This window comes from Myotis daubentonii, chromosome 10 (assembly GCF_963259705.1).
Source record: "Myotis daubentonii chromosome 10, mMyoDau2.1, whole genome shotgun sequence".
In the NCBI taxonomy this organism is placed as follows: Eukaryota; Metazoa; Chordata; class Mammalia; order Chiroptera; family Vespertilionidae; genus Myotis; species Myotis daubentonii.
The window spans coordinates 64191965-64218823 of record NC_081849.1 but is presented as its reverse complement, the minus strand read 5'-3'; the positions used below and the strand labels follow the sequence as shown (position 1 = coordinate 64218823).

The window sequence follows — 26859 nt, the reverse complement described above, 5'->3', positions numbered from 1 at the left end:
GGGCCATGCATGTGAAATGATGTCATCCTCTCTCTGCTCTAATTCCTGGACTTTTAAACTGACACTGACGGACTGCATGGGGCGCAACATTTGACCCATTTAGCAGTTGATTTAATCTGACTAGGATGTTTCAGCTTCTAAATCTCTATTTGTCTAAATAAGTGGTTTTTAAAGGAAATCAGTCACTTTATTATTAAGTAATTTTTTTCTAAAAAAAAAAAAAATTGACAATGTTTGGAGTGATCTGTCCAGCCAGAGTGCCCTCTAGTGTCCATTTATGGAATTTACTTCAGATACGCTTTGGGGGGGAATGTAATGAAGGCGGACACAGCATTGTTAGTTCTTGGTTGGATTCCCAGGCTTGTGCCCATCCCTGCTGGTAGCCGTGATGGGTGCTCAAATGCTAGAGCGGAGAGGTCGCAAGGTTCGTCTCTCTCTGCCGCCCTCCCTTCCCCTCCTCGCTGCCTCCCCCCTCCCATTCCCCTCCTCCCCTCCCTCTCTTTGTCTTAATTCTTAGAAAACGAGAGAGAAAAATTCATAGGAGGATTTTACTAGGTTGTGTATTCTAGTTCTTGTTTATTTTCTTAAAAGTATAATTGAAAAGTAGCATCTTACTTCCTAATATTCAGACCCCCTGTTGTTCAAATCTTCTCCTTGGCTTTAAAAAATATTTCCACTATTAAAGAGAATTTTAAAAATTTCAAATGAACATAGCACTTTGTACATATCACAAACCATGTGTCATAAGACGAACGCCCTAATGACATGCTGATGTGCCTAGTTGTGTTGGAATTGCCAACGCGCCTGCTGTTTGAGAGCCATCTAGCAAAACTAGGATGACAACCCCAATCCAGCATGTGTCTCCACAGTTATCCCCTCAGAATTCAAAGATGACACTCAGTGATGGAAGTTGGCAGCCCGTATATGTTCTGCCTGGTTAGTGGATACACGGACATCTTAGTCATATCACTTGCATTCTCTTTGCTTGCATTCTTTTTGCGTTAACTCATCAAAACTCAATTATCATGAAATTAAAAACAGGAAGCAGTTCTCTGTGTAACAAAAGCACCCAGTGTACTTCACTCTGCGCTGTGTTTCAGGAGCGCCACATTGTATAAGTGACAAAGCATTTATTACCCGGGTTATTGTGGTATTACAGAGCGGAGAGCGCTAAATAATCAATCAGTTAATGGTCTGTATGGCAGCTTGAGCACATCACATCCATTGTGCTTATGCTGTTAGAAGGATGAGCTGATAACCAGTGTATGTTGCATGTTTATCCAGAGCCTAATGTCCTAAACTAGGTCTTGAGAAATGCAGCTTCAGCACTGACAATGTCTAAGTTGCTAAAATATTTGTGAAATAACTTCGAGAGGCTTTGGGTCCCCAAGTCCCCAAAGAGAAGAGCTCGCGTTACCCTTCGTATTATTTCCACTTTATCCTTTTTCTGAAACTAGCTTTCGGTTTTAGGATTTTTAAAAAAGCGTCCCCGGCTCCTTTGTTATCATCGTTTGTCTGCAGTGCCCCGACTCCGGAAAGGCGGTTACTTCGCACACAGTGTGTCTCTCGCGGCTCGTGGCTGTTGCTCACTGTGCCGTGTGGGTCTCATCTTCAAAGCAAGTTGCCAGGGGCTGAGGTTCGTCTGTAAAACAAGTGGGAAGTAACTTTTAGGTGCTGGTTTGATGAGAAAACAGTGCAATTACAGGTTTTCGGGGAACAACAAAAGGAGAGAAAGAGAAAAAACAGACATTCAACATCGGGTCTTTTGGAAAATGGTCCTTAGTTAGATGATAGTAGAAGCAGGATTCTTGAATGGAGGGAATAAAAATTTTCTCTGAGTCAGGAGTGAATTTTTTAGAATATTGTGGTGGTTTGGGGTGGCCCCTTCCTTTCTCTTGGTTCATTTTTGAATGAGGGCCCACTGCACGAAAGCCCTAACTCATGTTTTCTCTCCCTTCTTCCCAGGAGACAAAAGCACCGATTACGCTAACTTTTACCAGGGTTTGTGGGACTGCACAGGTGCTCTTTCGGACGAGTTGTCATTTAAACGTGGGGATGTGATTTACATTCTGAGCAAGGTAAGAAGACACCCGAGAATGGCAGCTGTAAAGGGTGACTACACAACTAGATGGTTACGCCTTTGGATCGCAACCCTGGGGAAAGTGCCAATCGGAATTCTTCTAGGTCCTTGTTAACAATCGGGAGTTCACAATAATTAATTATTTTGTCAAGTGAAATATAATCAAAATTTAAACACAATCAGATAACAGGATTCAACTTAGCAGTGTGTTTACCTATCACTTGAGCCTTTGGCTCCCATCCACACTGCCTTCTCCAGAAACAATATACTTATGTGCAAGTTAACATTGTAAGGTATTAGGTTATTTATTATGTTTTTCTTTCCTCTTCCTCTTTATTCTTCTGTGTGCTTATTCTGATTTTGCCTGCCATTCACTACTGGAAACACCGTGTTTATAGAATAAGCTTTTCATCTTTATGTAAATACGTGGGGTGTTCCGACAATTTAAGAGCAATGCTTTTCTACTCAGACGGGTTTAGGTAATTCTTTTTTTAAGTTTAACATAATTGTATTTGTAAACATAATAGCAAAGTACGTTGCATGAACTCATCTTTATATATGAAAAATCATGTCTGTGCCTCTTTAAGATACTGGATTATTCAAAGTCTTTCTGTCCTTCGATCTAAAAGTTTCTTTTTGTGATTACACTTCTGATGATGTGAGTGAGCCCCCCTAATCTTCACATTTTAACTTTCCCTACTGTTAGGTGGGGGTTAAAAAATACCCCCTTCAGTCTCCTTTATGAGGCGATGTTAGAAACAAATGACACATGGAAACCATAAGTATGAAAATGTTGTATAATACGTAAGTCTAGGAATTGAATGTGGTTTCTTGATTAGAGAAATCTTTTGGACTTTTCAGAAAGATGCTATGATTGTTAGATACAGAAGAGAATTTTAACATTTGTTGGCTGGTGCATAAAACCATAGCAGAGAGTCAGAACGATTGAGTGAGGGATCTTAGGGGTCGTCTATCTGTTTGTGGTTTTTACAGGGAAGGGACTTGGGTCAAGAGAGTGCCAGAGCCTGTACTTCACAAGGCATCTTGACTTCCAGCTCAGGGCTCTCTGCCGTTTTCATCTTGTGCTTGTATCTTCCTTCCTTCTTCCATCCCGCTCTCTTTTTTCCTCCTCCCTCCCTCTCTCTCCCCCTTCTTTTCATCCTTGTGTTTAATTTGAAACCATCATAAAGTACCTATAATGGGCCAGGTCCCATTCTAAGCACCAGGAATGCAAAAGAAATACGATATGACCACTTGTAGATTATCGGGGAAATATTTGGTGAGTAAATACATATAGCCAACGGTGATAATTGCTAGTTGAGGTGCCCAAAGCTAAGAGTTATATTTTATTTCTCAGTCCTCTGCTCATTAGTGTGAGATTTTTTAATATATATTTTTGAAAGACACTTTCAGTTCTGGGAAGCTCTAGGTGGCCATATCACTACTCTTGCCTTCAGCCTATTATTAAGCACTTGATTGCCTGAGTTAAGACAACAGTTTTTTTAGTTAATTACTTAATATAGGAACCAAGCTGATTAGTTTCAGTTCTTTTTAAAAATGTATATTTTTATTGATTTCAGAGAGGAAAGGAGAGGGGGAGAGAGATAGAAACATCAATGATGAGAGAGAATCATTGATAGGCTGCCTCCTGCATGCCCCACACTGGCGATCGAGCCCACAACCTGGTCATGTGCCCTGACTGGGAATCGAACCGTGACCTCCTGGTTCATAGGTCGCCACTCAACCACTGAGCCACACTGGCCAGTCTAGTTTCAGTTCTTGACAAACTTCCTTGGCATCATTCCTCAAATTTACTTAGCTCACAGCTTCTTTCACCTAATTTAGCTGCAATTGTGTATAAAATTAAAAGGTTGATTAGCTTTCACTTGGAATCTCATATTAGAGGAGCAAATGGCAGATGCCCATTATATTCCTACTAGAGGCCCAATGCACGAAATTCATGCAAGAGTAGGCCTTCCTTCCCCCGGCTGCCGGCACAAGCTTCCCTCTGGCACCCGGGACCCGGGCTTCCCTCCGGCCACCAGCAGGCACCTGGGACCCAGGCTTTCCTTGCAGCGCCGGCTTCGTCCGGAAGGATGTCCGGCCTAATTAGCATATTACACTTTTATTATTATAGATGGTAGAATGAGAAACTCATGAAGCCCAGGTGGGTCTGTTCTTAAAGTCGTCTCTCTGAGCCAGGTTGTCTTTGTTGCTGACAGCCTCAGAGTACCAGCCTCCAGGAGGGGCTGTGAAGCAGGCAGCATCTCCAGGGGCAGGTCTCAGTCCTCCCATTGCCTTCGAAACCATTTCCTGTTGATATGAAATTAAAAAGATAATCATATATGTGTGCTACACTTCTAGGGTTCCCGGGGAGGTAATTCCAGCACTCCCAAAACTGTTCTGTGGAGATTGTAATTTTGTCTGTGAAGCCTGATGGTAGAGCCCAGGTTAGTGGTGGTCCCGCATAGGGGCTATTACACACATCACCACCATCGGCTGAGTGGCTGTCCATATTTACCCAGCTGTGCACCTAGCGGAATCTACCAGAGGTATCTCAGTGAGGGTGAGCATAAAGGACACTTAGCTCTCCCTCTAAGGAATTTGGACTAATTCTGGGCCCTTGATGGGTGTTCCGGAAGTTGGTTGTCTGGTTGCTTTAAGGGTGAGTATATGTTTGTGAAGAATGACTCTTCCACTTTGCTTTGGGCAAGTTCAGATTGGAATCTCTGGAGACTAAATTTTTATTTGGTTTGGCCTTCCAGTTTTTATCAAAACTTGGCAAACATAGACCATAAGTGAACATCATAAGTTCACTTAATATATGAATGATGACAGCAATTTAAATTCTTGGCATTACTGTAAATTCAGAACTCAAGGCCCTTAGTAGGAGAGGGTGAAAAATTGCTCAAAGGGGTTTGTTTCTAGATCAAAGTAGAACTGATCACATATATATTGATAGATTTTTTAAAAATTAGAATTAGTATAGAAATCACTAGCATTGTTATATGCCTAGAAATTTGTTTAGTCTTTCTCAGAGTTATATTTAGATGTCCTGATGATGGAATGCAATGTTGCTGTTTTTAATCTATTTGTTACACCATCTAGTGGCTCAGAATGAGTGGTGCAGGTAATTGCAGCTAATGTGCACAATCAAAATGATGTCATAAATCCAACTTTAAATCCAGCCATGGGCTATTACTTTCGTATCTCATGTCAATAAAATATTAGCATTAATCATGAAATTTTTTCATCATTCTGAATTAAATGTAAAAATTGTACACATAAGGAAAAATACATTTTAAGGAGTCTAACACAATATTTATGGAGACATAGAAAATGTATACTTTATAAAGAAATTAAAGCCACAACTTTTCTAAGAACACCCTTTAAAAGATTTTAAAGATACATAACTTGCTTTTAATAATTAACTGATGTATAATTTGCAACATTTAATTATCTCTGTTTGCCTTGCCTTCTGGAAGGTTGTGAGTTCTGAAAATACTTTTGTAAAAAAGGCAACAAAAGATAGTTTAAGAAAAATGTATTCTTTCCAGATAAATAAACATTTAAATGAATCATGAAACAAAATGGCACACATTATAATAAAGAGTGTTTTAATTTTGTAAGTGTAGTGACAGAAAAAGTCCTAACTGGTTTGCGATTAGGCTGTCTTCATTGAAATTCACTACAGAGCTGTGGTTTCATTTTTAAATGCAGCCTTCTTCTGTCTTTGCAAGGAAGCCGTGATGGGTGTCAGCTGTGCTCCGTCAGCCTGGGGCTGATTTATTTCTTTGGGGCCTCTTCTGTACGCATCTTAGCCTTTCTTTTTAAATTTTTGGTGAAAAGCAACTGCTGCAGTAAAGGAAGAAGAGTAGGCAGATACCGGTTCTCCCCCTTGGCCTTTTTAACGTTTTCCAATAGCAGCTGTCACATGATCCCAGGCTGCGCTAGCTCCTCCTTCCAAGAGTCCCGCATTTTCTTAGTTTTAACCTTTGAACCTCGCTAATAATAAATCTAAATACTGCTTGCTGAAAAAGCGAGCCGGTCATAGCGTTTCGCGGACAGTTCTTTTCATAAGGGTTGCTGCTGGGGTTTTTTATGTGTTAAAATAAATACTTTATATATTTCAATAGTTCAGTGGAGATTTAGAAATCCCCCCAGCCCTCAAATAGAGCACTTTTTCTGGGGTGAATCAAACTGGGATTTGTCATTTTAATGACAGCTGCCTTGTTAGTGAATGAACTCTGAAACAAGGCCTGGTTTCAGATTCATCTGATAGGGGAAAAAATCATTTTTGAGTAGAAAATCTTTTAATTTTTTTTAAGGAATTGGGTTGTTTAAAATCATGCTAAATTCTCTTACCAGTTTGCACTTCGATTGTATTACCACCTTCAACATGGACATCTTCTCATCCTTAATAGCATTTCCCTAGAACTGTGTTTGTGAAATTTTATGATTTTAATAGCAGGATCCAGGGTAGATAGCTATAGGCAGGTTCGTGGCCCTGCATACCTCTCTGGTATGCTATTCTACTTGCTGTTCTGGATTTTACATCCTCCCTTAGTTTATCTTTCAATCTGTGCTCATCGGTAAATTGCTAACCACATTCCTATTCTTACTTTTAAAGCAATAAATTAGCTTTAGAGACCTAATGACAGGAGAGCTACGCTTCAGCAGGAAGGAGGCATGAACTTCGTCTGGCATTAGCAGGAAAGCACGAGTCAGGAGTCCTGGAATATTTTATCTAGTCGAGGGCATGTGACTTGAGCTTTGCAGCTTTTTGAAAAATGTTTTATGAAGTCAGAGACAGGAAATGGAGGGTTGACACTGTTCACTAATGTACAGTAAAAGAGCTTCTGAAATTTTTGTTGTCATTGTTATTTTTTAGTGTGCCTTGGTCGGAATTCCAAGCATTGATGCTTTTCCCATTTGTTTGTGACTTTTTCCAAGGACTGGCGAATTGGGATCGTTTGCTTCTCATTGTGAAAATGTCAAGATTCAGTCACTTAGAGCTTGTCTTGGCTCCAAACCTACCAGGAAAGTAAAATAAAAGGAGAGTCTTGCTGAGTTCTCCTGGCAGAGGACGACACCGGGTTACTTTTCAGCTTCGTTTTTCCTGTGTGACCATCTGACCCACTGGCCACAAATAGCATAGCTGCCCACTGGGGGGTAACCAGGACACCTCCATGTAGGACACAGCGCTGGCCGCAGGCTGCTCCCTTGCAGCCTTTCGGAAGGAGAGGGAGAACGGAGTGTCAGGGTACTTGTAGCTGCCATTGTTGGGGTGTGGTGGCATCTAGTTCCTGTGCTGCCAATAGGGAGGGTGCCCTCTGGGGCCCAGTGAGGCAGGGGCCATGCAGACCTGCTGGCTCACACCCACCTCTGCCAAGGAGAGATGGGCAGTCTGTGGAGACAGCACCACGCCAGTCAGACGGCCTGGTTCCCTCCTGGGACCCCTTTCATCCCCTAGCAAACAGCATGCGCGAGTGCTTCCCTCTTTTCTCTTGCGTACAGCGGAGGGCCTGGTCCAGGACCGTGCGGACAGGTGAAGGGGGACGGTGTGCAGGAAGGCAGCTGGCAGGCTGAGCCCCTGCAGTGGCTGAGAGGTGGAGGAGAAACCAGAGGTGGTGTCAGAGGGGCAAGGGAGCTGCTGGTTGCAGGGCCTACCAGGATGTGATTGAATTCTATAAGGAAGGAGCAAGCGTTTGCCACAGCAAAACAAGAAAAACACCTAAAAAAACAACACTCTGCTGATCCTTTTTAAAAAATCCTAAATTAAAAAATCCATAATCGCTTATGCCCTCCACCGCCTCCCCCCCCCCAAAAAAAAAATTAGGAACCCCCTCCACGTATAGGTGGCACATTATTTCTCCTTTGAGATGTCTCCCTGCTCATTCCTTTAAAGGTCAGATTCCCTTCGGCCAAGCAGGACAGAGAGCTCCCATGACAATCGGACTGCCTTAGATTGCTCTCAAAAATACTCTATTTTTTGTTGCCCTGGTTTTTGCTACAGCAATTAATAGGGAGGGAGAGGGAAGAAATGGATCAAAATAGGGCCAAAGACATGGATACATGGAAGGGAGGAGGTGGGGGGATGGGAAGAGATTAACCAAAGAACTTATATGCATATATGCATCTTCCATGGACGCAGACAATAGTGTGATGTGATGAAGGGGTGGGGCAGGGGTTGGGTGGAGGGGGGCAAAGGAGGGAAGTGGCTACTTAAAAATATTACAGCATCTGTAATACTGTCAACAGTACAAATTTTAAAAAGAAAAAGTATCTGTTGCATGCCTACAATATGCTGCTCTAGGCACGCAATATGCTTTCGCTTGTCTGACTCCTAAACTAACCCAGTGGAGTATGTGGTGCAATTGGGCAGATGAGGAAACCCATGCTCAGTAGGGTCACTATGCAAATAGCCTGAGGATACCGGCTAGCAAGCAGTTTCTCCTGGAATCAGCGCAGATCTGGCCCTAAAGCCTTTCTCTGTCTGCTTCACACCTACGTGGGCCATGACTGGGTCTCTCTCTCTCTCTCTCTCTCTCTCTCTCTCTTTCTCTCTCTCTCTCTCTCTCTCTCTCTCTCTCTCTCTCTCTCTCTCTCTCTCTCTCTCTCTCAGCTCTGAACTTGAAGTAGACAGTGTGTCCTAAGTTTTTGTATCTCCAATACCTAACATATGGCAGATAGATGTTTAATATGTTATGAAAATGCAGTTAAAATGGAAAATAATACTGAACTTATTAAAAAGAATTAGAATCAGAGAATTAGCAGAACCTTAGTACTAGCCCTTCACTGTAGAGGTGAGGAAATCTGGAGGCTCAAGATAATGGGGGGTGGGGGGAGGGAAGGATAAAGAAAAAAGGACGACCCCCGTGGAGACCTTAAGACACAATGGAGTTTGTGCACTTGAGCTTCCAACTCCGCCCTGAACTTCTTGGAAACCAAACTAAAAAAGGGAGAGACGGGGAACTAATAACTTCTCTTAATCATAAAGGACAGATCTAGGTTTTTCCCAGTACTGGCTACTTAGAAAAAATTATCATGAATTTCTAGAATGTTCACTGGTTATCTGACCTCAACCTCTTTATATAATAAGTAAAACAGTGGCAGGTAATGCCCTCAACACAAAAATTCTGTAGTAAATATAACAACAGAGTTCACTCCATGAGGTCCAAATGTATAATAATTGGACTTACTGATTTATATCAAATATGTAACTGGATTATTGTGGTGTCTCAAGGGGTGAGGTATACAGAACAAAAGATCATCCTGAAAGGACTTGGGCATTGCCCAACGTCGCATACCTAGTTAGTAAGAGCTGGGTCGTCCGAGAAAATAACCACAGGAATGAGAAGGAGCTGAACACCCAGTAGATTGTCCCCTTCACCTGCCACACGGTTTCTCCCCTTGCAGGGCTCTGTCTTGACCTCTCGGTACTTACAGTAAGTTCAACTGAACTCATTTCTTCAAAGAACTGGCATTATTTGCTCCCAGTTCTGCAAGAGACAGATATATGTATTTCTGCTGGTGGCATGTAAGCTCTTTAGACAAGGTATTATTTATAGTGCATGTCTGTTTTTACGTCAGTATCATGCTGTTTTGATTACTATGGCCTTGTAGTATAGTTTGATATCAGGTAGCAGGATTCCTCCAACTTTGTTCTTTCTCAAGATTGCTGTGGCTATTCAGGTTCATTTGATATCTCATATAAATTTTTGGAATATTTAGTCTAGTTCTGTGAAATATGCCCTTGTATCTTGACAGGAATTGCATTAAATCTATAGCTTGCTTTGAGTAGCATAGATATTTTAGTGATTTCTTCCTAGCCATGAACACAGTATATGCTTCCACTTATTTGTATTTTCTTCATTTTTTTTCTTCAGTGTCTTATAATTTTCTGAGTACAGGTCTTTTACATCCTTGGTTAAATTTATTTCTAGGTGAGTTGGTAGTTTGTTTTGTATGCAGTTGCAAATGAGATTGTTTTCTTAGTTTCCCTTTCTGGTAGTTCATTACTGGTGATTAAAAATGCAACTGTTTTCTGGATATTTTGTATTCTGCTACTTTACTGAATTCATTTATCAGTTCCAGTAGTTTCTGGTGGAATCTTTAGGATTCTCTATATACAATGTCATGTCATCTGCAAATAATGATGGTTTTACTTCTTTCTAGTTTAGATGCCTTTTATTTCTTCTTCTTCTCTGATTGCTGTGGCTAGGACTTCCAGTAGTATGTTGAAAAGAGTGGTAAAAGTGCACATCCCTGTCTGGTTCCCGATCTTAAGGATAACGCTTTTAGTTTTCGCCAGTTGTGTCTGATTTTGGCCGTGGGTTTGTGACATATGGCTTTTCTTATGCCTATGTATAGTCCCTCTATTCCCACTTTGCCCAGAGTTTTTACCATAAATAGGTGCTGGATTTTATCAGATCCCTTTTCGGCAGGCATCTATTGATATGGTAAGTGGTGATGAAAGGAGACTTCACTTGATGCTGATTCATAGGTACTGTCAGGCAAAGGAAGATCAAATCAGGCTCAGTAGAAGGTGGCCTTGGTACTCAGTGTATTTCACCAACCAACACACGACTCTGATAACTGCTCCCAGGCTCACCCACCCCTTCCATGCCAGCCATCACCACCCTTGCTCAGGCCTCCTCACCTCACCTGGATTGTTGCAGCCACAGTTCTGCCTCTCTGCTCCTCTCGGGAACTGCCTTTGTCAGCTTACTCTGCTGCTCAAGACCTTCCACTAGCTCCTCGGTGCACTGCCTACGGCCTCCTCGCATGGCTTCCCCCACCCTGCCAGCAGTCAGCGCGTGGGGAGATGGTGGAAGTTCTTGAAAGAGGTGACCTGAAGAAAGGTTCTCCGTGTTTTAAATCGTTATCTAATGTTCATACTATTACCATGTGTATCAATAATTTGAGAAATGGAAAATATCACAGGGAATAGTTGGAAGAGAGATACATGTTTGAAGAAATGGCCTTTCGAACACCTGTCGCTTTTAAACAGATTGGTAACTAATTTCTGAAAGGAGTAGCACATCCCGGCATCTTATTGGTGTTTCAGGTTTCTGTTAGGCACCATTCCTTTACCATATGGTTAGCCGGAAGTGGGTTAGCATACTTGAAAAATGAGACTCATGGCGCTGCAAAGGGTTTAAGTAGTAAGTGTTGGGCCTCCTGTAAGTGTAAAGTAACACCTGGCACCGACCGGGATTCAGTCGGTGAGTGAACACGGACATACGTCTACTGTGGTGCGGGCTCAGGGCCCCGTTTCACTCTATCAAAACTAGTGCCTTTTTCCTACCTTATTACTCAATCACTTTAATCTATTGCTGAATACCTATTAATCTAGGCCTAAAATTTTAATTACACAATAAAAGTAATGAAAGCGATTGTAATGGTGTGAAAATTGAAAACAGGAGTCAGATCACAACTGTTCGGGGCGGCTTTACGATGATTCCGCGGATGACTGGGCATTGGGCTTTTTTGCTTTTCTGCCACATCACATTTCGCCTCGAAGCCATCCATGTGGCAGATATTGAATTCCATTTGAGCGCTGTTTTCAGACAATCAGCATCCCTACACCTCTGGATCGCGAAGGCATTACTACAGGAAGAGAAAGCAGCTTTGTGTCAGTAATTACCTAACATTGTCAGAAGCTGACTGCAGGCCCCTTCCCAGTGATAACAGAATAACCGCATAATGTAGCTTTATAGCACATGATTAATAGAAAATAATTACACGTCCTACAAAGGGATGCAATATTTCTTATAAATTGACTAGAATGGTTTCCTGTAGATTAAAGGACTCTTCATTATTTTATCAGTCCTGCTGAAGTGCAGTCACTGGCCTATGCTAGCATTTCAGTTGACGTTAAGAGCCGAGGAGGGTGAGGGATACCAGATGGCAGATCTTCTTGTACCTGAGCTCTCGTGAGCCATAAGATGACATGACGCTTCCTAACTTTTCAGAGATTCAGATGGCAGCCTGCTATGGTTCTGTCTTTTTATTTTTGTTTATGAACATGATCAGGCTTGAGAGTTGCCGTGTTTTTTAATGACCCACCTGTGACTTTTAGAACAATCCTATCTATACTCAGTATGTGGACTGCAAGACGAGATTGTGTGGATTGTAGTATTTTCCACTGTAAGTAATCTATCATTCAGAATCACATTTGTTTGGGGGAAGGCCGAGAAAGGCCGATTTCCTTCTTCAAAGGCAGCCTCGTATGATAGTGAATCTTCAGGCTGAAGTTGAGAATACTGTACTCCAAGAAGCATCTTCCTCCCCTTTTATCGGCTGCAAATGGTTTAATTGGGATTCATGTTGCTCAGGAGGCTCATACAGAGGATGGTAATGATAAAAGTAACAGCTTCTGTGTTTGCAGTCTTGTCGACGTGCTCTTGCGGCCGCGGTGTAAACCCATAAATTTGCCTACTAGATTTTTACCTCACTGTATTTTATCTTACCTCTTAATTCCACACAGGAGTATTATATGGAATCCTTTACAAATGCAAAGTAATAAACACTCTGGTTTTTTATGTATACCTTTTCCCGATTTAAACCTGTGATATCTTAGAGTACTTTTATGAGGTGTGTATTTCATATGGTTTTCAATCATTTTAAATTAATTAAGTGAAGCATTTAAGAGGATTTCAGTCTAGAACTTTATTCCCCCCCCCCCCCCCGAATGTTTCTTTTAAGAGACCTGTTTACAGCTGGCTAAGCTCCTCCCTGCTGTTTACTGCTGTGTTTCCCACTTAATGAATCCTGCCCGTTACTGTCGGGCAGAATTCTCTCACGTTCGAAGAATGCCATCGGTCCTTTGTTGAAGTGATTTGTTGGAAATCAATTTCTTAAATTTGGGTGTGAGTCAGCTTCTTGGGAACAACACTGTATCTTTAACTGAGAGCACAGGTTGTAACCACAGCAGAATATTATGAACTTTCTGGTTTGTAATTGGAATCTAAACATTGAGAGCCAGGTTGTGGGCTCTTCTCTGAAAGCAGGTTTGGGTCATAATATGCCTCTCACTGCCTGTGTTCTGTGCCCGTCCTTTCCGGCCTTCATTTCTTCACTCCTTCCAATAATCAGTTGGAAAAACAGACCGGTGTTGGGTCAGAGCTCTCACACTTACGTTTACCCTATTAACCATCTATTTTGAGATTTTACAAGGTAAGACTTGGGCCTCTGAAAGGTTAAATACGTTTGTTTTGTTAAGCAGTGGGCTCTAATTGTACTCATTGCCTTAAAAATTGAAAAGGGCAGTTTTATTAGGTACCTACTAGGGTATAATGGTTGCTAATCTTAGCTTTCAATAAGTTGGTATTTTCTTCTGATAAATACAGCCTACATACATTGTAGTCGTCGCCATTGAGTTCTGGGCATCAGACTCTGTCCGTTTCTTAGGCAGTTTTGTCCACTCAGTTCACACTATCAGAGAACTTTTAACCTTAAAATCATGAGCCAGATGTGCTCTCATTAGAATCAGAAGCCTTTGTCCCCTCTCCTTCCACGCTGTTCTTTGAGTAAACCTCATTCTGGTACGTCACAGTTCAAAAAGCACATGTAGACGTAGCCCCACAATCTGTCGATAGACTACGTATCAGTACACACTTAAAGCTGCTGCATTTGTGCTGAAGAACTGTGATTTTCCTTTCTGATGGTCAGTGGCATCCTAATCAGTACAGATGCTAAGTCTGTGCCTGGATTAACATTCCCTCCCACATGCGACCCATTTATCTGGGACTCAGATGTTGGAAAATCATAGCCTATTGAATTACTTTGGGGATTGATTTTAAAAATTTATCTTTAGGAAAAATTAAATTTGGGTCCTCCAATGCTTTTGTAGAGTATTGCTTTGGAAAGATATTATTCTTGAAACTTGTAATTCATTTTACTTTGTTTTTCTCACGAAGCATAAGTAAGTTTGATATAAAAGTACATTAGTCAACCTGGCAGACCTATGAGACCGGTTACAGAGTGCTCACGGTGCCTAAAGCAGTGGTGTGTCTGCCGTGGAGGCAAAGGGGAGGAGTGGGGGTGCAGGCCTGTCTCACAGGACACGGTAAAGGCGATGTGGCCCCTCACTCACTGTCTTTTAATATTACTGGGGTAATATTTCGCCTTTATAACTTGGGATACTTTTATTTCCCATTAATCTTCTACTGTAAGGGAGAATCTAACACCATCTTTAAATCCCTTCTCCCCATCCTTTTATCTATTGTAGTTTATGATCAATAAAAGACAACAGATGCCTTAGGGAAGCTTTCTTAAAGGAGCCCTCTTGTGAATGGTTTTATAAAGAATTGGGGGGACATGTTATTAGTGTTTCCTTATTTTCTCTAATTTGTCTGTTCAAAATGTCTATGTGCTTATACAAGGTTTTCTTAAGAAGAGGCATACCTCTATATTCTAAATCATTGTTGGTCATAAGAGTTTAAGTAGGAATTAAGTAGTTTATTGTGAAAAATAAATTCTATCCTTGCTAGATGGTAAGCTTCTTGAAGGCAAAGGTAGTATCCAACGGACCCTGGCTGTGCCCTGCAGCCCCTAGCAGAGAAGAGAGAGGGGAAGAAGGAAGGAGGGAGAAAAAGAAGGAGGGAGGGAGGGGAACAGGGAGGGAGGTTGATTCACTTGTCAGGTTCTTATAAGTGACTGTTTCTGTGTTCTACACCCAGTAATAAACAGGCTTTGTCTTATACTTTAATTTAAATCTTTGCCTAGCCGCATTTTTAAAGTGTCCAGGAACAAAAAAAGATGAAAATGTTTCAATTTGCAGCTCAAGCTCTTGTAACTTTATAAAAAGAAATAACATTTCTCAGAAGTTGCACACAAAGGACATTGTACTTCCACCAGCCTAAAGGTTAATATTGCATATTGTTTTCAATTAGGAATACAATAGATATGGCTGGTGGGTAGGAGAAATGAAGGGAGCCATTGGCTTGGTGCCGAAAGCCTACATAATGGAGATGTATGATATCTGAGAGTCCTGGGTAAGTACATTTTAATCCAATATTCTGTAATAGCTCATATGTTCTCTTGGTCTCTGCATTATGAGTCTTTGCCTTTTTCTGAGTCTTGGTAGTTTTCTGATAACATGGAGATGATGCTTCCAAATCATCTTCTTCTTTTTAAAAAGGAGTCTGGTTCAATTTTTAAAATAATTTTGTAGAATTTACTTTGGAAATAGATTATTAAGAGAAAGTCCCTGTGATAATCCCAACCTCCTCCTCTTTAGTAAAATACCACTTTTTATGGGTATTTTAAGAAGCCCAGTTGACAGAAAGAAGGCTGAGTAAACATTCATTTTTCCTCGGCTAAAAAAAATGTAATTTTTTCCTAAACAGGAAAGATCAACGTTTTGGTCGAAGAAAAAAATGATAATGAACTTTCCCCTCTGCCCGCAGCCGCAGCCGAGGAGGGGTCCGTCTCCTGCTACTCTGCAAAGGCTGTGGAATCAGACCCCGGGGAGGCATGAGCAGCAGCTCATAACCTTTCTTTGTTTTGTTGATCATCCTGCGTCTTCATTACTTTCTGCATTCATAGCATCCCTCTGATGTGAAACTAAATGAAGGATATTAATGCAAATTAGATACAAGCTGTACACTTAGACCTGTTGCTGTTTTGCAAAGAAATGATTATAGTTTTTACTTACTCATTTGATTGGTGTGAAGAATTCAGCACTATTTTATATGTTCCATGTAGTCACTGCTACTTCTGGTATGAGTTACAACTTCTCTCAATATTGGCCGTCAGTTATTTTTGTAGACTATAACATATAATTTCCATAGAAATTTAAGCTGAAGATATCGTAGAAGTTTTTGGTAGATGCTTTAGTAAAGCCTTAAAGAATAAAGCATTATTAAAGCTTTATAGATTATTTATGCCAGTATTTATTTTCCACACAATAGTAACATGTTTTCCCGAAAGAATGTTACAGTTGGCGAGTTTACTTTATGTTAAATCTCACCACAAGAAAGGAAACAGGATCGAATTGCAAATGGTAGTGTGCTGCCACCTTCTACAACACGCGCCGACCAGAACGGTGGTATCAATAGCAGATACCCTGGTCAATTGATGGGCTGGCCAGCATCTTCTACCATCACTTTGTTTAAATTTATTTTTTTTTTATTGCTTAAAGTATTACAAAGGGTATTACATATGTGTCCATTTTATCCCCCCGCCCTAGACAGTCCCCTTAAATTTAATAAAATAAAAAATTCATACGGCCCACCGCCATTCTCCACCACCGTAAGGGCATAAGGAATCTCGGTGTGCTCCGAGGTGAAGAGCGGACCCAGCCCTCGTCTCCTGCCTGATCGCGACTGGGGCAGGGACAGGGAACCCACCGCTGTGCATTGCTCAGGGCAGAGGAAGGAGCAGTGTGGGAACCACAGCAGCACACGCACCAGCAGCAGCCTGGCAGTGGAGTCCCACACCCCACTACCTGAGCAAGACTTGCAGAATTCTGTCACACCTGTTCATGTATATTTGAAACCAAAGGTATTTTAAATGCCTACAAGGTACTGGTCTGCTCTTATATCGCAAGGTACTGCTGAACGGATGATTATTTGGAGCAGCTATAATCTCCTCATATTGAATCACTGATTAGCACATACCTTTGTTGAACTTTTTGGATCTTTGCTTTATGAAGATAAAGGTTCTGACCATGCAAGCAAGCTGATGATATTTAAAAACCTCCATTATTTACATAAAACTGTTTACAGGCACTATTTCAGAGTGTATATCTACCATTATCACCTTAACACCACAATCATGTCATCTCAGATGTTAAAGAATATTAATTTTAGGGATTGCGAGTAAACTCTATATTATTATATAAATTAGAAATTGTTGAGCTCAAGCTTTCAGATACGAATTTGTGCACTTGTTAATATGGTCCTAATAGAGAGCATTGGGGTAGAGTGAAATCATCTTGGGAAAAGTAAGACAAGCGGAGATGAGGCTACTGGGCTGGTTTTCGAAGCCCGAGAGGTTGAAAAGCAAAGGCAGTGGTGGGTTTCCACAAAACGTGGACTTGCTGGTGGCGTGGACACAGGTTTCCTGCTTCTGGCTTCAGTGAAGATTGTAGCCCTGGGCCAGTAGGTGGCAGCAGCTTTTCATTGCACACCCAGCCACTGAGCAGCCCTCCCCCACTTGGGCCCAAAGCCCCGCAGAATGCAGAGCCTGTAGAACCTCGCTGCCTCCTTTTACAGTTAATCCAGGAGAGGGAGTCCTTCGCCAACGGATGACCAGCGATTCCAAGCCAGACAGTCTCCCTTTGAACGTGGAGACAGAAATCTTGTGTGGCCTCTGCCTGAGCTCCTCTGGCCTTTGTTCTTTTTTAACTGGAATCCAGGTGGGAGATCGAAAAGAAAACCAAGATTTCAAATCGGAGTGACAGGAAAAGTAATCATTGCTTTCAGTTCATGACAACTTTGTATTCATTTGGTGAAATCTTCTGTATACTACCAGGGAGAAAGTTTTCCTTACACCCTTGACAATATATCACACACTCTTCAAATCATAATAATATAATTAATGTGAATCTAAACAACATGGCTTGTTAGAAAATGTGCTAATTGCTATGTTCTCATTATGTTTGCTTAGCTTTTATTTGTTTTTTCTATGAACAGTTAGAGAGCTATTTTTTTTCCAAAGGTGATTGTAAGTCATATTTTATATAGCATTTTGCTTGATTATTTGCACTGTACTGAATTTGTACTCTATTGCCATTAGATCTTACAATAATGTTCCACTCTGCAAATTTTTAAGGTTCAAATAAAGTTTAATTGTTTGCAAACTGTTATGATGCTAATAATTCAACAGCCTGCTGTGTTACTAATGAAATTACTTTGTTATGATTAATTTGGAAAATAGTGTGTTGATTGTAGTAATTAAGCACAACAAGGTGAAGTAAATGATTCTAATGCCATCTGGCCTCCAAAGTGAATGAAGAAATGAAATAGGGCTGTCATCAGAATTTATTCAAAGAAGTAAGGATAATACAAATGACGTTCATTGCTATAAGGACATCCCCTTAACCACATCTCACTCCATTCTCTTTTTGCCGCTTGGTTGCCTATGACACTTCCTTTTATGAAAAAAATAATGCTATTTAGCCTAGTAATTGTTATCAATACTTTATATTATTTTAAGTCAATTATTTTTACCTTGCACTAATTTAATTACAGGTAATTACGTAAAGTATTATAGGATCATAGGTAATCACTTTTCACCCATCTGTAGGTGAAATATAGCTATATGTGAGGAGGGGTTGCTACTGGTGTGCAAACATGTTGAGGGTAGCCTTCCATAAAGAGTAGAGATCCCATTCAGTTGTTTCTGAAATGTTTCCATTTAAGACTCTCACAGGTCTCTTTCTATGTTTTCTCTATTTTCTCCAGTCTAATCGATTCCCACCCACTTCAGAGAGTCTGGCCCCTTGCAGGGTCATGATTAAAAAACAGAACCGAGAACCCAGTTATAAATTAGCCATTCAGCCACTATAAGAAAACTGGCCCTAACACATGTGTTGTTTAAAAGCTTGAACTTCATCAGCGAGACTGAGTGAAGCATTGTGAGAGTTTGAAAACTGAGTGAAGTACTTCTAAACTTCGGGTGAATCGATTGTTTGTATCTCAATTGTTGAGTGGAGATAAGGACACAAACTATAGAGAGCCTTTTACTTTTCTTGATTCCCATAGATTCAAGAATATTGAAAAGCGATCCATGTGGTGAAGGAGGTGTGGTGGAGATTAAAACAGGATTCAGCCATAGAAAATACAGCTTCACTCAGAGGTTGAAGGAATATATTAATATATAGAACATAAAAACATTTGCTAAAATGGCCCGAGTTGTTGGTAAAATCCTGAGTATTCCGAAATACAGAGAAACAAAAAGTAGTACATTATTAAAGTGTCTCTCTACAAACTTCACCTGCACCATGCAGGTGATCGCCTGCATCAGGAACCAGGAATCCCAGACGTCCTCAGCTTCCGCCAGGATTACCCCCCCCCCCCCCGCCCCCGGTCTATGGCTGATTTCCTCTACGTCTGTTCAAACCCCTGATAGTGTAACGTTTTGCTGTGATGAGGTAAATACTTGTCAAAAGTATATAATCACAGTAACGGAACAGCATTTCACTAATATTGTGTGGAAGGGGCTTTTTCTGGCTTTCCCTGGTAGAAACTGCTCAATCATTACTTGGTCACAAAGATATGACTTAGTGCCACCAGGGTACTTCAGACTCTATGGTGCGTATCCAGTGAATAATTTTTAATCAACTGATTTGCAGCCCTGCCCCCAGTATCTCAAGCCCTGAGATTTAAGAAGAGTAGATTGCTATGCCTAGTAGGGAAAATGCCTCTGTCAGTTGTTGCGTTGGCTTGCTGACAACATTCTCTACGTCAACAAATCATTCCTTTACTGAGACTTTAAAAGCAGCTTCATTGTCCCCACAATGCCATCAACAAGCGGGTTGGATTGGACGGTTGGTGACTGAGTTGCGTGAGATTGTGCATAACAAAGTGGCAGTGAGTGTGATGTTTAGTGTTGTCACTTTCAAAGAAGGCGCAGGCCACTCAGGCCGCCTGGGGCCAGTGACCTGGCCTAGCTTCCCTTCCCAGCAGGTCCCCAGCCACTGCTGTCGCACCTGCCACCTGGGCCAGCAGGTGCCTCCCCTCCTGGAAGCGCTCTAGCTGTCACCTGGGATGGATCAGAAAGGAATTTCCCAAAGTGGGAAGTTTCACAGTTGTGGCCAAAGCCAACCATAATCCAACTTTTGTCTTTTTTTTAGCCTCTCCTCCCTATTTCTTTAAAGATGTATGATTATGTTAACTTGAGCGCTTTGAGTCCCCACGGTGGCAGGAACCTTAAGGGCCAGAAGTAGCCTTAGTCACACCTGTGCTCAGCTTAGGCCTGTCGCACTGGGAAAGGCGCTGGAGGCTGAGCCATAAAACTGCAAAATCGCCCAAAAGCCCACCTCCTGAGTGCTTTCCGTGATGTGGGAACCTTGGAAAGTTCCCTCGGTTTCTCTCTCCACAGTTTTCTCTGTTATCCACCATTCCTCGGAGAGGTAACCCAGAACAGCACAGGTCTGTGGTCTATATATGTTGGCCTCAACTCTGTAATAGAAAATTCCCACTCCTACTAGAGTAAAAGCAGGTGCGTTCGGTAGCTGGAGCAGCAGCTTGCCTCTTCTTTGAGGAAGGGGTCACACGGGGACTCTCGAAGGAGGACATTAAGGACACCAACGCACGCCAACTAAGGCTGACCGCTTCAGAGGACGAGAAAGTTCCAACAAAATGCAGATTCCCAGAGACAGCCTTCCCTCCCGGGTCCCCTGGGCGTCCACCTAGAAAACCCTGTGTCTTTAACTGCCAGTCAGAATGAGGATAACAGTTTAAATGAGACCAGTCATAGCAGTGGCCACCATTAACTCTTTCCTACTTGTCATGCTGTGCACTTTGCCTTCAACCTTCTAACAACAACCCTCTGAGGTAAGTTCTGTTGTTTCTTCCAATTTTCCTGATGAGGAAATGGGGGGTGGGGAGGAGTTAGTAATTTATCCCAAGGTCCAGGAGTAGTAAGGTACCCAGCCCCCTCCCTTGAATTCAGCGCCCTTCTGCTTCCCAGTACTGTGACGAATTCAAATACTTAATTCTGTTCTTCCCAATAGAAGCTTATTGACCATCCTTATAAAATAGTTTGGAGCCCGTGAAAAGAAGAGTTCGAGGATGGACCATGGGACAGCCTGATTTGCCTCACTTAGAAGTGACAGCACACCATGGTGACTGTCAAATCCACAGCAGCTGCTACCTACCCCACATGGAGGAGAAACTTTCACTGCAGGAAGTTAGCTATCCGTGAACTTCGAGTCTGGCTGAAAACGGGAAGTCCGTCAAGGCAGCAGAGTCCAGGGAGGACACGGGGCCAATGGGACCTTTTGCTACCTCACCACCTCCTCAAAGTCAAACCCAAGGACCTGCTAGGGAAGGCTTGCAGAGGACCTTATAGTTGGTTGCCTCTGTCTCAAATAGTTTTCAATTACGTAGCTGCTTTTTTTGAGGGGGGGCGAGGGAGAGTTTAAATTGATCAGGGTTTGGGTGGGTTGTTGTTTTTACCAGTTTAAAAGATTGTTATTTAACTGTTTGTACCTTACAATCAATGAGCAAACTTCATTATAAAACTTGTCTAATTTTGTAACCTGCCGATGGCATTGTCTTACATTAGACTTATACTTGTTGAGATAGGAATTCATTTCAGGAGAACTACTATTGGCACATCCAGCATTTAAATACAAGGTCTATTCCTTGGGCACGCACATGATGCCTTGTACAGGCTCCATAACAAGTTTTCTGCTGTGTGTTGTTGTTTTTTGTTTTGTTTTGTTTTGGTTTGGTTTTTAACAAATCTTTTTTTAAAAATCCTTTTTCTCCTCCTCAGTGATTGGAGGCTGGTGGTGATGTACAGTGACCTGTCCCATCCAGATGGGAGACTCACTCCCAATTCCCAGTTCAGGCACTTGTGTGGGCCTGTCGCTCCCTGCTCCCATCTCCTCTCTCCACTCCCCTCCTCCTCCTCCTTGGGTCTCTCCAAGGACCGAAGTCATATGAGGCATAAACTTCTTGCCACTCTACCGAGTTATCAATATCAGGCCTTCTCTCTGCTTCCTGTGAACCCAGCAGAAGCGAGGCGTGCCACCCTGTGTTTGCCCTGCTCTGTGCTCCCGATGGAGGAATGGCAACGCAGCTGTCTCAGGCATGTGCATTGCTGTCTAGCTGTTGCTTTGCTGCCGTCGGTCAGCATGTTTGCTTTATTCTTTGTTATCGTCGCAGGGCTTGCTGTTTTTCTTCCTATCTAATTAAATGATTCCATTTTGAATAATTGCATTTAAGTGCCAACAGCGTGCTAGGGACATTTCAAACATAGAATTCGACACAGTCTCTCCTAAGCAGACTCACAGTCTAAATAAAACAGGCAGGACATTAACTCGGGGAAGGAGAACAGCCCCAGGTAGCTTATCTTGGTGCAATTCTTAGCAGGTTTAATCACTAGCCATGTCCTAAGACATAACAGAAAGATTCTCTAATGTTGTTACAGCTGAACCTAGCAGACTAGCTTGGAAACACACTGGGGATCCTTTCTTCTATGTATCTGAAGGTAGAGAGAGGGGAAGAGAGGGTTTCAATGGTTCAGATGAAAGGATTGATTTGGGGAAAACTGGTGAAATGCTTGTAGCTACCGAATTAAGTGCCAGGGGAACCAAATTGCTCTGTGTGTGTGAATAAGGTGAATCTTTTGCAGAGTTGCTGCCGATGATAGCGAAGCATAGTTCTGGAAGCCCAGGCTGACCCCACCTTTAGGCTCTTTCCTTCAGCTTCGGACAGAGCTGAACCAGGGGTATTCGGCCCAGAGTCGGGCGGGCGGGGTGGGGGGGGGAAGGCCTGCAGTCAACCCAAATTCTGGTCGCAGCCACTGCACCGTGCCTGCCCGAGAAAAAGTTTCCTTGCCTGCAAAATAAGAGACCTGTTCTCCCTACCACACAGGGTGTAGTTACGCTCCAGGGAGATGATATGTGGAGGTGCCCGGGAAAATCAGTGACAATGCTAAATATGGCTTTCCTGCACCGGAAGGTAAGAGAACTGAAATGAAATGAGAATTTCTCCCTCACACCAAAAGCAAGCAAGGGGGGAAAGTCTAACACCCAGCACTAGCTGCAGTACTGCTTGGGATAATGTTAGTGAGCTGTTGGTTTTGCTATTTTATAACGAGAATTGATGTGCGTTATCCTAGAGGAGTTTAGGATTACATTCTCCTATGATCTTGAATACATTTTTGAATCAAGCCATCTGGTTTCCAAGCCATGGTCATTCTGTTAATAGAGAGTTCAATAACAGATGTTATTGCTTCTATCTGTAAAATTTCAAAATTAAACTTCCTTTGATATTGAAATGCTTCAGATCAATCTGAATAACAGGCTTTGGGTCTGTGTTGTCTGTAGTTGGTTGGACTTCACAGAACATTTCTTTTTGGAATGAATACCCTACGGAAAAAAATGTTGTATAGATTCCCTCTGGCCATAGCTACTCCCTTTAGGAAGTGTTTCTTCCAAATGGGTTTCTGTGGTTGTTTGCATGCGAGGACAGACTTTGTAGTTGAACATTTTCTTCAGCATCACGTCCAGGACTAAGACAATTTTATTTGATCAAATTAGCCTTGTAATTTTGCACTAAAATCGGTGTGTAGTTTTGTAAAAATATGGGGCTAGAAATAAGGGTGGACCAGAACACCATTACATGTAACCTTAACGCTTTAATGTTATAACTTTAGGCAAAGCTAATAAAAAATGCAAAGGACTCTTAAATAATTTAAATTATCTAAAAAATTGAGCATATTCCTTCAAATAATAATGGCTTTCATGATCTGATTTTTTAAAATTCATTTCTCATGTCTTGAATAACTTAGAAGTGTAGATATCAAAGGAAGTTTGAGTTTATTTAAGATTATCAAATGTATTTGTTATCATACAGCATCATTGAAGATTCCATCTTTTTAGCCTTGTAAATATAATCTACAATGTTATGCAGCATATAATTCCAGTAACATATTTGATAATGTTATTACAGTACAGAGTTAACTTTCAGCACTTCTCTTTACAATAGTGCTCTGTAATGTGGTTCCTGGACTATTTTGAGCCATTAATTAATTCCATTAACTTTAAAAAATAGTCATATTGTGTACCTTTGATTTGCTTTCTAAAATTATATGAAAGCTTCTCTTACTATCTTAACCTCTATGGAGAAATTATTACTTTCACAATGTATGTTCATTACTATACTCTTTGGGTAAAGGAACATAGGATACAATAAACCACGGTAACTGTGATTAAAGTAAAAATCAGGCCATTCCTAAAACTTTCCCCCTCTTCCTAAACGATTGCAGTAGAGAATTTTTACTTCCTTTGGTGCTGTGGGTTATAGCAATAAATACTCCATATTGATTACTACTTAATTCTAATGGAAGTATATGAAGGCTAGAAACTCATTACAGCGTAGCATTTAGTGCCTTAATTTTTAAACAGTTTTTAAATTTTAAAAATTGATGTAATTGCCCCAAATATGCTTCTGTGATTGGATCCATATCATGCTATAAAACCGTTCCCATTTCATATCTTTTCTAAAGATTATTTTGTTCACATCTTCTCCCTGGCACTTCATTGCTATTTTTGCATAACTGAAAAATCTGTCATTTCCATTTTAGCTCAGTTTGGAAATATGAAAACCATGTCAGAGCAACACATTAAAGATTAGTATAGGAGCACAAAAAATTAATGGAAGAGAGCCATGAAGAGAGTTTAAATTTAGTCAGATTATTCAAGTGTGCAATTTTGATCCATTAATCCGGTTTGAGACTGCTTAAGAGAAATATTTCTCTCTACATGAGGTTTTTCTCTTTCAAGATATACTGAAGAGAAAACTCTCATCTAAAATAAATATTATTGTGGCTTTTCTTTTTAAGAAAGGGTGAAGCAAGAGCTTCCCTAATACTGTGTGATAATTTATTCTTAGTCCAAAACAGATTGCCATTTACACACCGGGCATTAAAAGCGAGTTATGGTCATTAAAGGTGGTCTCTCGGGCTGTGTGTTAAGATACTCAATATAAGATTTATTTTCAAGCTACTTGGGGCCCTCGAGGGGAGATGTCTTCCTTACAAAGGGAATTCTGTGTTTGACTTCATTATTTGTAGGGCTGGGGTTTTTGTTTGTTTTGAGATTGTTGTTTTTTTGTAAATGGAAAACGGAGGAGGAGAGCACGGAGCTGGTTGTCTCTCTGAACTCTGATACAGTATGTCTTCTTAATGAACCTGCCGCCGTGGCCACGAAACAGCTCCCTGCGAATAAACGCGCTCCGAGTGATTTAGCCACAGTGTCCAGGCTGTGTAAACACCTAATTATTACAATAAAATTGTCAATAAATTTACATTACTGCTCCCTTTTCAAACGCTAACCAACTTTTTCCTGGCTTGAGAAAAGGGCATAAATTGTATTTTTACGCGTTGATGGTTTTGTTTCCCTCGCCCTTCTCGCTGCCCTCTGGACAAAAGACTCCGCCGGAGCCTCAGGGCCCCGGGTTATTCCCGGATGAAGAAAACTCCTACAGTTGTTTGCCAGTGTAACGTGCTGTGTCCCCCTCACAGAGATGGTCCTGGAGCCTTCACAATCTGATCTTTAGTCACGGCATTAAAAAAAACACACAAAACTGTAGCTGTCAAACTGGGACCGTAGTCACTGCCGCTTCAGACAGACACAAAGAATTAAGGCCTCTTAGAACCCACCCTTCGAATGGGAATTTAAGTTACATTCGAGGCAAAAGATAAAATGGCAAGATGCAGTCCTTTCCTTTAACCAAGATTACATCCAGTTTTCAGAATTATGATATCATGTTGAACACGATGGTGGACTAACCCCCCACTCCCCGTATTTCTTCTATAACTGGTCCATTAACATTAGAAAAGCAGAGGGATATGGAATTCTAATGAGGTCTGGCCCGCGAGCTCCGCTAGGAGAAGAATGAGCATCATTCATTTGTATTCTGCAAAGCGCTCAGAAATCCACGCGCATCCCTGTGGCTCCAGCGCGTGGTGCTATCATCTGCTCCTACTGGGGGCGGATGCGGGGGTGGGGGGGACGGAGCAGGGAGGGGGAGTGGGATTGGGGGGGGGAGCTGCTCTGAACAGCGTCTGAGCTGGGGAAATAGTTAACCGCTTTCCTGCTAGCTGTTGTTTCCTAATGACTATTTAATATGGTTGCTCTGTGTGTGCGTTTGCTTTACCTGTTCTCTTCAAGGATCTTAAACACGATGCTGATGTTGGCGACTGCGCATCCCTGCACAAGGCAGACAAAGGAAATGGGGTGACATGCACTGGGGTGGATGGGCTTGCACCATCCTCAGTAAACATGTCGCTTTTAAGTAAACAATGAGATGACACTGAGGTATGGGTTCATTTAAAAAAAAAAAAAAAGGCTGAAAAATGCTCCATTTGATCTGATACTGGCTGTTCAGGAAAGCTGCCTCCATTTGTGAGTGTTGCTGGTATTCCGAGAAAACAGCCCATTTTGGATCGTTATATTTAGCAAGAGCAAGGAATGAAAGATTTTAGCAAATTGCCACGTAAAATGATCTGCACAAAAAGGCATCGGGGAAGCGCGAGGAGGCCTGTGCCAAACAGATGGCACCCCCTGCTGTGTTTTTGATTGAAAAAGAAAGGTAACATTTGCAGCCGCGTCAAAGAGACAGTGATCAGCTAAACAAATTGGTCTCCGAAGTCCCCCATCGCCGGAGCAAACCCGCTGCAGGGTACAAGCGAGGCTGTATTTCAAAATAATGCTATGTGTGCGTCTTTCCTGGTGCGGGAGAGGTCCCCTTTCCAGGCAGCACAGGGAGGGCGAGGTCTTTGTTGAAGTCGCCGCCGCATTATCTGCCCAAATAGCAGCAGAACCGGGCAGCGCACGGGCCTGATTTCTCTGATCACAACCCAGCGCCCGCAGATAACGCGCGGGCAGGCCCGGCAGCTTTTTGTCTGTTGTTGGCTCCCCTGTGTGAGTCTCCGGGGTGTTCAGGGAAGCAACTGCCATGCGGCCCACAAGAAAGCAACCAAGAATCAAATCACACGTGCAAACCACCCCGCCTCGCCACAAAGGCACAACCGGAGGAGGAGGGAGACGACCAGGAAAACGCTCCTTGCACTTGAATTCAGTTCCAATC

General features: G+C 41.9%; 1 protein-coding gene across 1 annotated transcript in view; it reads left to right on the top strand.

The window, feature by feature from the left end:
* SKAP2 (src kinase associated phosphoprotein 2) overlaps positions 1–16208 on the top strand; it is a 148256-nt gene extending 132048 nt beyond the window's left edge. The window contains exons 11-13 of the mRNA XM_059712619.1: positions 1966–2078; positions 14980–15081; positions 15436–16208. Of these exons, the coding sequence (XP_059568602.1) occupies positions 1966–2078; positions 14980–15072 (206 nt within the window). The 3' untranslated portion in view covers positions 15073–15081; positions 15436–16208. The remainder of the gene's footprint in view (positions 1–1965; positions 2079–14979; positions 15082–15435) is intronic.
* Positions 16209–26859: the final 10651 nt, after the last annotated feature.